Source organism: Nuphar pumila, chromosome 8, assembly GCF_984573655.1.
Source record: "Nuphar pumila chromosome 8, dmNupPumi1.hap1.1, whole genome shotgun sequence".
Lineage (NCBI taxonomy): Eukaryota > Viridiplantae > Streptophyta > Magnoliopsida > Nymphaeales > Nymphaeaceae > Nuphar > Nuphar pumila.
The window spans coordinates 81,262,416-81,279,450 of NC_143256.1; the positions used below are offsets into that span (position 1 = coordinate 81,262,416).

Here is a 17,035-nt window from a genome sequence, read left to right on the forward strand (position 1 = left end):
TTGTTTCTCCTGTTTAGTTGAGCAATTATCTTGCTTATTGCAGTCTTTGTTCCTTCTTGTCTTTTGCATCCTTACTAGTTTTTCGTGAAACTGACCCATTTCATGGACAGGTGGTGGACAGATTGAGACAGCTTGTGATGATACGATAACGTGATGAGTTCAAGGCGAGACCCCTTTCCTTGACGTTTCGCTCCTGAAGATATTTTGGTAAATATGATATAGAGCTTCTTTGAAAGCCTCTCTTTTGTTTAAAACCATGAATTATTAAAACCGTGTTAACAAAACTCCGTTTCCTCTTTTCAATAAATATATTTGAGTTGTAAATCGGTTTGTAAAGGAAAGTTTGCACTGTAATGCGCCCAAGGTCTAGGGACTTGCTATTCAAACATGATTTTCCACTGAACTCCTGTTTCAAGCTCTGATAAATAATCAATTTCAAAGCTTTCAATCTTTTTCATAAAAGGTTTCAAGTTCAAGATTTTGGGGCGTTACACATCAACTTGGAACTCATGCAATGCTTGTGTCTATTGCTGATATATTTCAACCATCTGTCCAGCGGTGCTAATGTGTTTATATGATTGAGGGAGATTTCTATTCTACTCTTATTGAAGCTTATGATATTTTGATGTCCTTTTTTATACACACGTGCACATATAGCGGCCACTTTATGCTTAGTAATGTAGGTTGTTTTCCAAAGTTTTTTCTAATTATACCAGGCCAAGCTCAATAATTGAACATTGACTTGATCATGTAACAGTACAATGTGGACTTGTAATCTGAAATTTGATATGCCGAAGAATGGAAAGGTGTTCATTATTGCCAGAAAGGACCTTTACTATGTTGGAATTCAGAATTGATCTTATAAACAAACACTGTTGTACTATGAAAAAAAAGAAACTGTGTTGAAAGTTGAAACCCACACATATAAGCAACAGATAATGGAAAAGAATAGACTAAAAGCTCTATTAGGTTGACATAGGTAGAATTTTGTAATATTCTAGGACAATTGTGGAAATGTCCTTGTATTGATCAACAGGTTAGCAAGTTTTACCTTGACATGCAAAGAAATTTTAAGAGATTATGAAGTCTTTCATGGGAATTGAGAGCAAAATATCATTGTTTTGTTTTCTGCGAAATATCAGGAAATTTTCGGTAATACATAATATTTAAAAGATTGAAAAGCAAAAGAAAATTTTAAAGTATAAAATCTGAATAACGTTGCTATACATTGGAAGCAGATGAGATTTTTAATCTCACAATGTGGACTCTGAATATCCCACGATAATATTATGACATGTTACTGTCTAAATGGTACACATATTCAAGGTTTGATGTTTTCAAGTTTTATTCATGAATACAGGTGTGACTTCTTCTGTTCTGATATGAGTAGACCAGCACATCTGCTATATATTTCTTTTTGATGATCAAGCTGGGGGATTAAGGCCCACCTCCTTTCCAGCAGACGAGCCCTACGGTGGCTATACAACCAGGCACTTATTGAACCACTCATACCTGTGGGGTTCAAACTTGCAAAGTTCCATTGCATGGTGACTTGCACAGCTGCTCCTACCAAACAGCCAGAGCCCTCGTTGGTGCTTATCTGTTATGTTTGATAATATCTTCTCAGAGAAAAAGAAAAGTGGCAAAACTAATAGATTTACTAACGATTTTGATTGTGGTTTGGATCTTTTGGCTATCAAACCAATTGATCCCTCTCATACTGTGGGATTGTTCTTTTTCAAGTATTCATCTGTGAATTTGGAGAGATAGCTTGCACTGCATTTTCCATTTTAAGATGTTTTTTTATCAAGTTATGAGTTTTTTTTTTTGTCTCTTGGATCCTTTGCTTTTGTGTGATAGGCCCCAAACAATGACAAGGCTTATGGTGTTGGACGAACAACTTATGCACTTTTCATGCAACCTAACTGGTCAGTACCTTCATGATCTGTTGGAAAATATTGGTATAGGTCTCTCATGGTTTTTCAATTTGACTTCTTTGAGAATAGCTTAGTGATTGTTTTCCTATCTGATTGATCCATCAGTACTTGGGGACATTGCATTTCTTTTTCTATTATATTTACATCATATCTTTCTGATATCAATTTGGCTAGAATCAACTTTGACCCGCTAACAAAATAGTCAATCAATGAACATATTGAGTTTTAGTGTTCTATTTCCACTAAATTGAAGCTTCATCCTGAAGATGACAAACACAATAATCTTTGACATAAACAGAACCAAGTTCTATTGTATATTCACAAATAACATAATTGCATATGCACTTGATTAAAGTAACTTGAAGGAATTTAATATAATGAACAAATAGCAACAAAATTCTCATATAATGAACCAAGAAAAATTCATAAAGCTGTCAAAGAGCTTGCAACATGAATCTACTGCAATGAAACAAGTGCACAAATAGATGCTTCTTATGGGCTTTCAATCATACAAGAGTGTGCACAAACAAAGGACCTCTTATGGGTCAATGCAAAACACAATCACAAAGCCACTTAAGGGCAAGAACAAACATAAAAAACATAAATATTATTGTGGTTGGAGTGCTTGAGACAAGCATAACACAAGAAGGGGTCATTGGGATGCTCCCAACAGTTATAATTATAGTTGTTGGGGAGCTCCCAATTGTTGTAATGGTCTTTGACCATTATGCCCCTAATGTAATACAAAAAGAAAATTAAAAAGAAGAATATGCGAAAGAGTCAATTGCCCCTAATGAGAACAACCTATTACATAAATAGTAAAGACCAAAATACCCCTAATGGGTATTACTTATTACAATAATATATATAGGTGTATATACACAACTAGGCATATATACACATTTATATGTATATATACATACACAATATATAGGTGTATATACACAACTAGGCATATATATACACAACTTTAACACTCCCCCTCAAACTTAGGGTGTAATCAACGAAAGTTTATCAAGAAATAAAACTAGGGAGAAGGAACACTTTCATGAAGAAATCGGCCAACTGGAATTCCAATGCTACATATGTAATACCCGTGAATTTTATCAGATAAATAAACTTGAAATTTATGTCCTTGAACTGATACAACGATATTTTTTATTATTTTATGTGTTATTCGTATTCAGATATCAGATATTTTGTTTGGATCTTCAATATCGGATCCATAATATCATATTCGGATCTTCGATATTCCATTTGGATCTTAGATAGCGGATCACTAAATTTGATAAGGGATTTTAGGCAAATAGATCAGATCTTTGATATTGGATCCAGGATGAATGGAGTAGATCCACGAAGTTTAAATCAGATTCTTAATAATAAAATTTCTGTATCGGATTTATAACACCTTATGGGGATCCGTAATAGCCTATACGATGTTTGGATCCACACTACTTTATTTGGATCCTGGACTTTAGAGATTTAAATATGGTAAGGGTCCAATTAAAATTCTAATTCGATCTCGGATACTGGATATTTTGAAATTTTAATGGAGATTGCACATTGGAAACCATAATGCCCAAATAAATATTTACTTTTGGATCCATGGTACTCTATTCAAAATCGTACCAAAAACTTTATAATGTTTTGGATCCTTGGGCGGATCTGGATTTGCTTAATTGGATCCATGAATGTATTGGGTCCTGGACCCATAGCATCCATTAGGGCGTGGTCCAAATCAAAAGATTCGGATCCATAGATCCGGATGGTTTTAAGTTGGACCCAAAGTTTAAATGGGTCTCGGGTCGCAGTCGATCCAAAGGCGCACATACATGTGTGTTAAAATGAAAGATGACATGCATTAAAGAAAAAGGATATACACGTTAAAAAGGGTAAGAAAGAAAACATATGTTAATAAAAAAAAAACTTATATAAGAGAATGTGAAACCCTAAGAGGGGTTTACGCTCTTAAGCAAGGGAGAGGAGGGCAGTTGCACGCCGCTGTGAGGTGGGTAACCGACCCATGACTTTCCTGATTTTTCCTCCCACGATCTCTCTCCCTCATCTCTTCAAAACCCCCTCCTCCCCGATTTTCTCTCACTACCTCGTTATCTCTCGCTCTCTCTCGTTCACGATTCAAGGGGACTCCGCAGAGTCACGGCTGATCGAGAGCACAACAATAGGAAACTCGGCGAAAAGGGAGAAAAGCTTCAAAAAGGGTAGGTTTTTATGATGATTTTAGCATATATATTGAATATCAAGCATGCATTGGATTTGTCGTGAAACCTAAATCGGGAATTTGGGATTTAGGGTTGTCGTAAATCCCAAATCAGAAAGCAAAGGGGATTTAGGGTTGCCGTAAACCCCAAATCAAAAAATTTGGGGATAAGTGGCCGTGAACCCCAAATCAATTTTTTTTTGTTGTAGGGTTTTACTATGATTCTGTGTGTATTGTGTTTCAATGTCTGCACTGTGTGGTATCCCACCCCAAATCAGGAAGTTTCAAAATTTTGAGGGGTTTTCATATGGTTACAACGATGGTGCTTTCGTGTAAAGTTAATCGGTAATAGCCTTTGGTGTGAATAGCTTAATGGATTTCTTGTGTTCTGATTGTTGAAAATCCAACTTTTAACTTCCTGATTCACAGTGATTAAGTGGGTAGGTTATGCTGTGATTTTATTTTTAGGGTGATTTATGGCAAGTGTGCGAGCCATTGCAGCACACCCCTCTTTGTGGGTTCAAAATTAGTGCAAATACAGAACCTCGGTTTTGTGCATGTACTATACACTGTATAATGAGGGTGGAAATCTGGAATTCTTGGTATAGTGTTTAGATGAACTCATAATGAGAACCATATTCGGTGTGGGATGTTTTAATCATATTCTAGAATCATTAGGATTTTAGAAAATGTTGAGAATAGGTGGTTTTAAGTTAAGTCTTTTTATATTAGAGTCTATTTGAAATTTTGTTTTCATAATGGGCTTAGATGTAATTATTCTTTTTAGCCTCTCTCTATTTAATATAGAGAGAAGCCCTAATAACACAAGTTAACGTGTTTTATCTGTGCAGCCATCTCTCCCTCTCTCTCTCTCTCTACCTAGGGTTCGGTGCTTTTTTCTACATGGTATTAGAGCCATCGATCGTGGGAGCGTGATCGATCGTGATCAAACTATCGTGGGAGCGTGAACGAAAAGCTTTTGTTAATAAGGCCAGCTGGTTAGTTTTCTGTGTAAGATCTGATAACAGATCTGGGATTTGACCAAGGTCATGGCCCAGATCTGTCATCAGATCTAAGGAAGCAGGATGCGTGCTGCTGGTCTGGTAGCTCCTCAATTTTTTTTTGCCGTGATTCCCTGTTGCCGAGTTTTATCCCTGCCGTGATTTCCTGCCCTGATTTTCTGCCGTGATGCCTTGTTGCCGAGTTTTATCTCTGCCGTGATGCCGTGATTTCCTGCCCTGTTTTGTTGCCGAGTTCTTTTATTGTCGTGATATCCTAATGTTTTGGGCCACTCTCCTTGTCGTGGTTTTTGGTATCTTCTGTTTTCGTGACTTCCGATACCCTCTCCTTGTCGTGGTTTTTGGTATCTTCTGTTTTCGTGACTTCTTGTTATTTGGGAGACACAGAAATTGCACTGGGTGTGCTGTTGCTCGTGATTGAGATATGACTGACTACTGGTGTTGCATTAGCTGGTTTGCTGGGAGTTGTGAGAGCACAGGGCAAGCCACTAAGTGACTTCGTGAAGCAAAAAATTATTGTTGTGGGAGCAACCTCTGTTATGATTCCGTTTCTGCGTATGCATAGTTATGCTGTTATGATTCAGTTTCTGCGTATGCAGAGTTATGTTGGTCGTGATTCCTGAAAAGAAGTCATTACTATGTATGTGTCTGACCCGATCCATTTATAAATTGGATCGGGTCCAGACCCAATTCGTGTATAGTGTAAATTAGCTTGTTATTAAAGGGGTATTTATGTACCCTAGTTTTATACAGTTAATACATTAATAGAATGAGAGGTGCAACCACGATGGACTGACACCCCTTTCTCCAGAACCTCTCTCTCTCTCTCTCGGTTACGAGTGCAGCGTGGAGGTCAAAGGCTCCCTTCTTTCATGGTATTAGAGCAGCGTGACGACTGGGAGTGAAGAGCTACCGCGGCTTCGCGGTGACAGACTACCCCTTGCTGGCTCGATTACTGTAGTTTCGTGATTCTGAAAATATTTCTGCTGTTTCGTGAGTTCTGGAAGTATTTCACGGTGAGTTCGTGATTCTGAAAAATATTTCTGAGTTCGTGATTCTGAAAATGTTGTTTTGTGGGTTCTGGAAGTATTTCACGGTGAGTTCGTGATTCTGAAAAATATTTCTGCTGTTTCGTGGGTTCTGGAAGTATTTCGCCGTGAGTTCTGGAAAATATTCCTTTCTTCAGAAAATATTTCTGCCTGTGATCCTCTTTTCTTCCTGTGAGAAACTCGACCTCTGTGGAAACGTGTTATTTCCTTTTTTTTTGTTTTCTGTCTGCCGTGTATCTTTTGTTAAATATGTATATGTAAATGGATATATTTCATGTACTGTATTGTACCACTGTTGTAACAACCCGTTAAAAAAAAAAAAAAAAAAATGGGTAGGATTCGGGTCGGATCCGGACCCGGACCCGGACCCGACCCGGACCTAATGGAGGCACCGCCTCCCTCGTGCCTTTAAAAAGATAAGGCAGGGGGGGGTTTCAAATACGAAACCCTCCCCCTCGCTGTCTCTTCTCCCTCACCGCCTCCCGACTCTCCCTCGCTCGTCTGCTGCCGCCATTTGCGACCTCTCTCCGCCGCCGCCGCCGACCACCAGGTACGTTCTCCCTCCTCTTCTTCTCCCTTTTTTTTCCGTCTCTCTCTCTCTCTCTCTCCCATTCCTCCCCCCCTCGGTTCTTCGTTGCACAGGGAGGGGAGGGCTGAGCCTCCTCCCTGCTTTCGTACGGCAGGCGAGGGGCGGAGCCCCCTCCCTACTTCCGTACGGCAGGGGAGGGGCTGGGCCCCTCTTCCCTGCTCTCTGCTACGGCAGGGGAGGGGTCGAGCCCCTCCTCCCTGCCCCTTTTTGTTGCGCCAGCAGGGGCCATCGGCCCCTGCCTTTCATTTGCCAGCAGGGGCCCATGGCCCCTGCCTTTCTTTTGCACCAGCAGGGGGCCATCGGCCCCTGCCTTTCATTTGCCAGCAGGGGCCTATGGCCCCTGCCTTTCTTTCGTCAGCAGGGGCATAGGCCCCTGCCTTTTGTTTGCCAGCAGGGGCCTATGGCCCCTGCCTTTCTTTGGTCAGCAGGGGCATAGGCCCCTGCCTTTCATTTGCCAGCAGGGGCCTATGGCCCCTGCCTTTCTTTGGTCAGCAGGGGCATAGGCCCCTGCCTTTTGTTTGCCAGCAGGGGCCTATGGCCCCTGCCTTTCTTTGGTCAGCAGGGGCATAGGCCCCTGCCTTTCGTTTGCCAGCAGGGGCCATCGGCCTTTGCCTTTCTGTGTGCCAGCAGGGGCCATTGGCCCCTGCCTTTCTGTTTGCTAATAGGGGCCATCGGCCCCTGCCTTTTTGTTTGCCAGTAGGGGCCGATCCCCTGCCCCTTTTGTGCGCAAGCCTATACCCTTGGTCGACAGACCCGGGGAATCTTTGGAAGCTACATCGTAATGGGGACAGATTATTACAATTGTTGATCTCCAGCGAGGAATTCCTAGTGAACGTGAGTCATCTGCTCACATTGACTACATCCCTCTTTGGGCGGCAAGGCTCATTTGGCCCTGCCCCATCCTTTTTGGTTTTGAGTCATTTGGGACCGTTGGCCCCAACTCTATGTATTGGAGAAGTTGAGTCTTTGCCTTGCTTTTGCTTTGTCGGGGCTTGCATGTTAATATCGCATATTCGCAGCTACGACGGATCTCATTCGCGCTCCGCGACCCGAGCCGTCAATTGTGTACGTCCGCAGACGTCGGCAAGCTCGTAACCCTCCAAGGTAGGGGAAGATTGTACGAAAGACTTGGATAATTGAATTAAGTTCAATTAAACTAAAAACGATCAATAAAATGAATATATATATATATATACAAATATATATATATATATATATATATTTATACGAGTATGCACTTAACTCAAGGACGCGGTTTCACGATCCTTGCCCTTTACCTTATGTCAGTCTATACTTACCATCGTGTATCACGTCGAGATCTCGTGTTGCATTCTTGCTTATGGTTTGTATGTGCCGTCACGCATCGTGGCGAGGTTCAGTGTCGCACTTCTGCTTACCGCCTTTACCTTGTCGCCGCGCTTTGCGCCTAGGCTCTTGTTTTTGTATGTATTATTACTGCTTTGCTATTGCAGATGCCGCACAGGTTTTTGCTCTTTGCATATGCCTTAAAGACATCCTCAGGCATTCACCTCTCTCTCTTGCAACGAGAGTTGAGATGGGAGCTAGCGTTACATCCTCGTCTAAGGAGGGGGATACCTTGCAAGGATCCTGACTCCTTAAGTATGCAGTCCTGCAGACGAGTTGGAGGTTCTGTTGAGAAACATGTATCCCGTCTATCGAGGCCGGTGTCGAGTCATGCGAGGCATGTAGATACCCCGATAGCGGATGAGGTTCTAGAAAATCGCAGGCATAATGTTGGCACAAGGTACTGCTGTTTCAAAGGATATAGTAAAGTTGATAAACTTTACATCCTTGTGAAACACTCCTGTTGAGGCTTCTTTTGAGGAGCTATACCCCCTTCATCCTAGAGTACTTGTAGTCGTGCACGACACGTCTAGTACTGCGATGATCGGATGAGACGGTCGTGCGACCACGAACAGTGCGAAATGCACAATGCTGAAATCACATAAATGGCCTCACATTCGCCTTCACAGGCAAGATGCTTGAGTGGTTTAAAGACTACAGCATAGAGTGGGTCGTTAGTTAAGCAACCCCTAACGTACCTGTTCGTTTCAAGTGGTCTGTCAAGGGAGAGGACAGGACGGTACAAACTCCAATGGACAGGTTGTTAACAACCACCCTACGGGCAATGATCCGGCCTCCCCAGTCATTGGAGTTAGGGGAAAGGGGCTACAATAGTTAGCTCAAAACTTCTGCAGAAGTTGGATGCATCCGTGGCACTGCCTCCTTCGGGGAATCCTCTCTCGGCTAAAGCCGTCCCTCTGGAGCGGACTCAACTAGCTTTTCGGGTTATTCAAATACATAGAATAACAGACGCCCGAACTAGTCTCAGTTGTTTCTACGTTTTGCCTGCGCGTACCCGCGGGCCAGTAATATCGAAACATAAAGTCTGTTCACACTGGTTGTTGAGTAGTGAGACTCACTTGCACTCGCTTGCACTACTGACTCACTTGGACTCACTTGCACTCGCTTGCACTACTGACTCACTTGGACTCGCTTGCACTCGCTTGCACTATTGACTCGCTTGCACTACTGATTCGCTTGCACTACATACGCGTTTGCACTATTTATCTGCTTGCATTGCTTACCTGTTTAACTGCTTATCTACTTTAAACTGCGTAACCTACTGAATGAAATGTACATAATTCAGTTTCCTTGTAGTCTATCTTGTGCACCTACTAGTTTCTTTAGCGAAACTAACCCAGTCTATGGGTACAGGTGATGAATAGGCACTTCACGGGCGATGGCGCGATGGCAAGATGGTTTCAAGACTCTCTTCTTCCTGCTCTTAGCTCGCGTCCTGATGTTTTTGGGTCTTGTAATGGATTTTCCTTGGGACATCCGAATTTTGTACTTTTGGAACCTTCTTTTAATGAAAGTGCCTTTTTCAAGTAGCATGGGTTGTATGTTTTGGTTCTTCAGCTAACGTGCCCAAAGTGGTCAACTTGCCTTTCTAAAATTAACAAAAGGATGGGCTTCCGCTTATTTCTTAAACCAACTCTGAAATAAAGAGATTCTTTTAGTCTCTTGCCTGTTTTATGAAAGGTTTGAAAGTTGAAATTTTGGGGCGTTACATCTTGGTATCAGAGCTAAGGGAAGTAAGGATTCTTGACCATTGAGCATCCGCATCGCGCTGTGAGTATACCTTTCTTTTTGCTTAGTAAGTGTTTTTTTTGCATTGTTAAGCTAAGAGGCTACGCGTTCTGCTTATGTACCAGCATTGCTGGGTTTTCCTAAACTACTCATGTTAAACATGAATAGTACTTATGTTTCTGGCTTATTTCGAGCCTCCTGAAAATTCTAATTATTGGTATTCCTTGTTTACTCCAAGGATGGCAAGAAACTCGAATGAAGGGTCTGCTGACGATTGGTCAGATCAGCGGGGATTCGTGTTGGATTCCATAAGTTCCCTAGCAGCGGCTATGCGAGACCAGATTCGTTCTCAAAGGGAACCAGCGCCCGTTTCTGAGCCGAAGCCGCATACCGCAGTGACGTATGAGAAATTCCTGAAGCTTGACCCCCCGACCTTCGATGGCAAGCCCGACCCAGACATGGCCGATAACTGGGTGAAGGAGGTGGAACGAGTGTTCGAGGTCTTGTCAGTGCCCGATGACAAGAAGACGTTATTCGGGACCTTTAGGCTGAAGGAGAATGCCCGCAGTTGGTGGGACATGGCCCGGAGTATGCAGTTTTCGGGAATTTCGCCCATTCCTTGGGAAGCTTTTAGAAAGGCTTTCTTGGGGAACTACTTCCCGCCTCATGCGAGGGAGAAGAAGAAGGTGGAGTTCTTGGAGCTCAGCCAAGGCAATTCGAGTTTGACGGATTATATCGCCAAATTCCAGCGCTTAGAACCCTATTGTCCCAACCTGTTCGCGGATGATCGCGAGCGAGCAGGAAAGTTTGTTCGGGGGCTAAAGGAGGGGCTCATGCATCGGGTCCTAACCAGCATGCCCTCGACCTTCTCTGCGGCAGTTGCTGCTGCCACCCTCCTGAGTGAGGCCTGGGAGCGCACTAAGAGTACACAGGGCAGGAGGCCACCCGCTACGGGTGGTGAGCCGAAGACACCTTCCGGTGACCCAGGCAAACGATCGTTCCTTCCTGTGAAGAGCGAAGGAGGAAGGAGACGATATCCTCCTTCGAAGCGTCAGCGGCCTCAGGGCAACCCTCCAGCCAGGCAGCAGACGAGCAATGTGTGCCCCAGGTGCGGTCGATCCCACATCGGGCAGGCGTGCCCGCTCGACACAGGCGGATGCCTGTATTGTGGCAAGATGGGCCACTACGCGCGCGACTGTCGCAAAAAGGCGGCTGACGACGCCAGGCAGACCAGCGGAGCACCTCTGCTCCCTCGGCCACCACAGTCCCAACAGCAGTATCAGACGCCGCAACCGCAGGCGAGCGGTCAAAGGAGGGCACCGGGACGCGTCTACTCAGCCAAGGCCGAGCAGCTGACCAAGGGCGACCTAGTGCAAGGTACCCTTTTTGTCGCTAACCAAGCGGCTTTTGTGCTTTTTGATTGTGGTGCCACACACTCTTTTATTTCGGTAAATTTTGCCGAGTTTTTGCGCGTACCTGTAAAACCCTTACATAATACCCTTGAAGTGTATAACCCGATTGGAAAAAATACTGTTTGTGCGACCTACGTACCAGAGTTGGACGTAGTCCTGGCAGATTGGCATTTACCGGTTTGTGCTATCCTGCTAGTGATGACGGAATTTGACGTCATCCTAGGCATGGATTGGCTGCACAAGTATCATGCCAAGATTTTTTGCAGAGATAGCAAGATTGTTTTGTCTCCCCCGGGAATGCCCAAGGTGGAATTCAAGATCGTGAAACCTGTTCGGGCAAGCAAGTTGATTTCGTCGCTGAAGGCGCAAAGCTACCTCAGGAAGGGATGCACTGCCTTTCTGGTTAGTGTCGTCCAGTCCGAGCCGACGCGAGTCTCGATGGGAGACTTGGAGGTTGTGCGAGATTTTCCAGACGTCTTCCCGGAGGAACTGCCAGGCCTTCCTCCACCTCGTGAGGTGCAGTTCAACATCGAGTTGCTGCCGGGTACTGCGCCAATTTCTAAAGCTCCATATCGGATGGCACCAGCCGAGCTCGAAGAGCTCAAGAAGCAGTTGCAGGAGTTGATGGATCAGGGATTCATCCGCCCCAGCGTCTCGCCTTGGGGAGCTCCTGTCTTGTTTGTGAAGAAGAAAGACGGATCTTTGCGATTGTGCATCGACTATCGGATGCTCAACCAGGCGACAATAAAGAATAAGTACCCGTTGCCACGCATCGAGGATCTGTTCGATCAGTTGCAGAGGGCCAAGATCTTCTCAAAGATCGACCTTAGATCTGGGTATCATCAACTCAGAATTAAGGGAGATGATATCTCCAAGACGGCCTTCCGGACCAGGTATGGGCATTACGAATTTACGGTCATGCCCTTCGGACTCACTAACGCTCCTGCAGCGTTCATGGATCTCATGAATAGGGTGTTCAAACCCTTCTTGGACACCTTCGTGATCGTGTTCATTGACGACATCTTGGTGTATTCCGATAGCTGGGAGCAACATCGTGAGCACTTGAGAGTTATTCTCGAAACTTTGCGAAAGGAGCGTTTGTACGCTAAGTACTCTAAGTGCGAGTTTTGGCTCGAGGAGATCATGTTTTTGGGACATGTCATCTCCAAGGAAGGTGTGTCCGTGGATCCAGCGAAAGTCGAGGCTGTACTCAGTTGGCAGCAACCGAGGAATGTTCGTGACATTCGGAGTTTTCTTGGATTAGCTGGGTATTATCGAAGATTTATCCAGGACTTTTCTAAGATCTCTCTACCCTTGACGCAACTCCTGAAGAAAGAAGCTAGGTTCGTGTGGGACGACATGTGCGAGAACAGTTTTCTGATGTTGAAGGAACGTCTTACGACTGCTCCTATTTTGGCCTTACCTTCGGGTCAAGGCGGCTTCGTGATTTACACCGACGCTTCCGGGACAGGCTTGGGTTGCGTCTTAATGCAGAACGATAGAGTGATCGCCTATGCATCGCGCCAACTTAAAATACATGAGAAGAATTATCCGACTCATGATTTGGAGTTAGCAGCGGTGGTCTTCGCATTGAAGATATGGCGGCACTATTTGTATGGGGAGCGGTTCGAGGCTTTTACAGATCATAAGAGCCTAAAATATTTGTTCTCACAGAAGGAGCTGAATATGAGGCAGCGGCGTTGGCTGGAATTCCTCAAGGATTACGACTTTACCTTGTCCTACCACCCGGGAAAAGCAAACGTTGTGGCCGACGCTCTGAGCCGCAAGTCTCCCAGCGTTTCCGTTAATTTGTTATTTGCGGGGTGGAAGCTGATCGAGGATTTGATATCGTGGGAACCGTTTGCAGTCACTCCAGTTTCGATCAGTCTTTCCAGCATGGTAGCTCAACCTGAGCTATTATCTAGGATCTTTGTTAGTCAAAAGAGCGATGAGCAGTACGAAAAGCTGAAGGCTCTAGCGCAGCGGGCCGATACCCCCTTTCGTCTGAGTGAGGAAGGAGGTGTATGGCGTAAGGATCGTCTCTGGGTGCCAAAAGACCCTATTTTGAGAGATGAGATTCTCGCTGAAGCCCACAAGTCCAGGTACACGATTCACCCGGGCGGCACAAAGATGTTCAAAGATTTGCAGCGCAGATATTGGTGGAGTGGAATGAAGCGGGACGTAGCCGAATACGTTTCGAAGTGTTTGACTTGCCAACAGGTTAAGATCGAGCACCAGCGACCAGGCGGAGTGATGCAGCAGATGGAGATTCCACAATGGAAGTGGGAGGACATCACGATGGACTTCATCGTCGGTTTGCCAAGGACGCGGAGGAAACACGATGCGATTTGGGTGATCGTGGATCGACTCACTAAATCGGCGCATTTCCTCCCTTTTCGGCTCAGTCAGTCCCTGGACAGCTTGGCAGATCTCTATGTCAGGGAGATTGTGAGATTGCACGGTGTTCCTGTGTCAATCATCTCCGATCGTGACCCGAGGTTCACCTCCAGGTTTTGGGGACAACTGCAGTTGGCCTTGGGCACGAAACTGAAATTCAGCACCGCTTTCCACCCTCAGACCGACGGACAATCTGAACGCACGATTCAGACTTTGGAGGACATGCTGCGAGCGTGCATGTTAGACTGGAAGGGAGAATGGGACTCTCATACCGGGTTGGCAGAATTCGCGTACAATAATAGTTATCATGCGAGTATCGGTATGGCCCCGTACGAAGCTTTGTACGGGAAGCCTTGTCGATCACCTGTTTACTGGGATGAGGTTGGTGAGCGGATGTTAGATTCACCTATAGTGCTACAGCACTATACTCAGCAAGTGCAGATGATCAGGGAACGTTTGCGTACCGCGCAGAGTCGGCAGAAGTGTTACGTTGATCGTCGACGTAGAGAGCTGGAGTTCTCAACAGGAGATATGGTTTTTGTTAAGGTATCTCCTACAAAGAGCGTTTTCCGTTTTGGAAAGAAAGGAAAGCTGAGTCCCCGGTTCGTCGGACCTTTTGAGATCCTGGATCGGTGAGGCGGCTTATCGTGTTGCGCTGCCTCCTCAGTACGCTCAGATCCACGACGTCTTCCATGTATCTATGCTGAGAAGATACGTTCACGACCCATCACACATCATTCATTATGATGATGTGGATATCCAAAAGGACTTGACGTTCGAGGAAAGACCAGTGGCAATCGTTGACCGTCGAGACCAAGTGCTCAGATCGAAGACGATTTCTCTTGTAAAAGTACGTTGGCAACACCATGGAATAAATGAATGTACATGGGAGCCCGAGTCGGATATCAGGGAAAAATACCCTGACTTGTATTTTGACCAGTGTAAGGAATAAAAATTTCGCGGACGAAATTATTTTTAAGGAGGGTAGGATGTAACAACCCGTTAAAAAAAAAAAAAAAAAAAATGGTTAGGATTCGGGTCGGATCCGGACCCGGACCCGGACCCGACCCGGACCCAATGGAGGCACCGCCTCCCTCGTGCCTTTAAAAAGATAAGGCAGGGGGGGGTTTCAAATACGAAACCCTCCCCCTCGCTGTCTCTTCTCCCTCACCGCCTCCCGACTCTCCCTCGCTCGTCTGCTGCCGCCATTTGCGACCTCTCTCCGCCGCCGCCGCCGACCACCAGGTACGTTCTCCCTCCTCTTCTTCTCCCTTTTTTTTCCGTCTCTCTCTCTCTCTCTCTCCCATTCCTCCCCCCCCTCGGTTCTTCGTTGCACAGGGAGGGGAGGGCTGAGCCTCCTCCCTGCTTTCGTACGGCAGGCGAGGGGCGGAGCCCCCTCCCTACTTCCGTACGGCAGGGGAGGGGCTGGGCCCCTCTTCCCTGCTCTCTGCTACGGCAGGGGAGGGGTCGAGCCCCTCCTCCCTGCCCCTTTTTGTTGCGCCAGCAGGGGCCATCGGCCCCTGCCTTTCATTTGCCAGCAGGGGCCCATGGCCCCTGCCTTTCTTTTGCACCAGCAGGGGGCCATCGGCCCCTGCCTTTCATTTGCCAGCAGGGGCCTATGGCCCCTGCCTTTCTTTCGTCAGCAGGGGCATAGGCCCCTGCCTTTTGTTTGCCAGCAGGGGCCTATGGCCCCTGCCTTTCTTTGGTCAGCAGGGGCATAGGCCCCTGCCTTTCATTTGCCAGCAGGGGCCTATGGCCCCTGCCTTTCTTTGGTCAGCAGGGGCATAGGCCCCTGCCTTTTGTTTGCCAGCAGGGGCCTATGGCCCCTGCCTTTCTTTGGTCAGCAGGGGCATAGGCCCCTGCCTTTCGTTTGCCAGCAGGGGCCATCGGCCTTTGCCTTTCTGTGTGCCAGCAGGGGCCATTGGCGTCTGCCTTTCTGTTTGCTAATAGGGGCCATCGGCCCCTGCCTTTTTGTTTGCCAGTAGGGGCCGATCCCCTGCCCCTTTTGTGCGCAAGCCTATACCCTTGGTCGACAGACCCGGGGAATCTTTGGAAGCTACATCGTAATGGGGACAGATTATTACAATTGTTGATCTCCAGCGAGGAATTCCTAGTGAACGTGAGTCATCTGCTCACATTGACTACATCCCTCTTTGGGCGGCAAGGCTCATTTGGCCCTGCCCCATCCTTTTTGGTTTTGAGTCATTTGGGACCGTTGGCCCCAACTCTATGTATTGGAGAAGTTGAGTCTTTGCCTTGCTTTTGCTTTGTCGGGGCTTGCATGTTAATATCGCATATTCGCAGCTACGACGGATCTCATTCGCGCTCCGCGACCCGAGCCGTCAATTGTGTACGTCCGCAGACGTCGGCAAGCTCGTAACCCTCCAAGGTAGGGGAAGATTGTACGAAAGACTTGGATAATTGAATTAAGTTCAATTAAACTAAAAACGATCAATAAAATGAATATATATATATATATACAAATATATATATATATATATATATATTTATACGAGTATGCACTTAACTCAAGGACGCGGTTTCACGATCCTTGCCCTTTACCTTATGTCAGTCTATACTTACCATCGTGTATCACGTCGAGATCTCGTGTTGCATTCTTGCTTATGGTTTGTATGTGCCGTCACGCATCGTGGCGAGGTTCAGTGTCGCACTTCTGCTTACCGCCTTTACCTTGTCGCCGCGCTTTGCGCCTAGGCTCTTGTTTTTGTATGTATTATTACTGCTTTGCTATTGCAGATGCCGCACAGGTTTTTGCTCTTTGCATATGCCTTAAAGACATCCTCAGGCATTCACCTCTCTCTCTTGCAACGAGAGTTGAGATGGGAGCTAGCGTTACATCCTCGTCTAAGGAGGGGGATACCTTGCAAGGATCCTGACTCCTTAAGTATGCAGTCCTGCAGACGAGTTGGAGGTTCTGTTGAGAAACATGTATCCCGTCTATCGAGGCCGGTGTCGAGTCATGCGAGGCATGTAGATACCCCGATAGCGGATGAGGTTCTAGAAAATCGCAGGCATAATGTTGGCACAAGGTACTGCTGTTTCAAAGGATATAGTAAAGTTGATAAACTTTACATCCTTGTGAAACACTCCTGTTGAGGCTTCTTTTGAGGAGCTATACCCCCTTCATCCTAGAGTACTTGTAGTCGTGCACGACACGTCTAGTACTGCGATGATCGGATGAGACGGTCGTGCGACCACGAACAGTGCGAAATGCACAATGCTGAAATCACATAAATGGCCTCACATTCGCCTTCACAGGCAAGATGCTTGAGTGGTTTA

At 45.8% G+C, this 17,035-nt stretch overlaps 1 protein-coding gene across 10 annotated transcripts in view; it reads left to right on the forward strand.

Annotated features, from left to right (window-relative positions):
- LOC149829998 (2-oxoglutarate (2OG) and Fe(II)-dependent oxygenase superfamily protein) overlaps nt 1-17,035 on the forward strand; it is a 191,896-nt gene that overhangs the window by 146,520 nt on the left and 28,341 nt on the right. For 6 of the 10 annotated variants that reach the window (XM_090016229.1, XM_090016231.1, XM_090016230.1 and 3 more), the window contains one exon: nt 1,861-1,928. The exons of 1 other annotated variant lie outside the window; for it this stretch is intronic. In XM_090016229.1, the coding sequence (XP_089872355.1) occupies nt 1,861-1,928 (68 nt within the window). Of the gene's footprint in view, nt 1-110; nt 1,113-1,360; nt 1,653-1,860; nt 1,929-17,035 lie in introns of those variants that run through there. 3 more of the 10 variants (XR_016433780.1, XR_016433779.1, XM_090016234.1) reach the window with 2 other exon arrangements.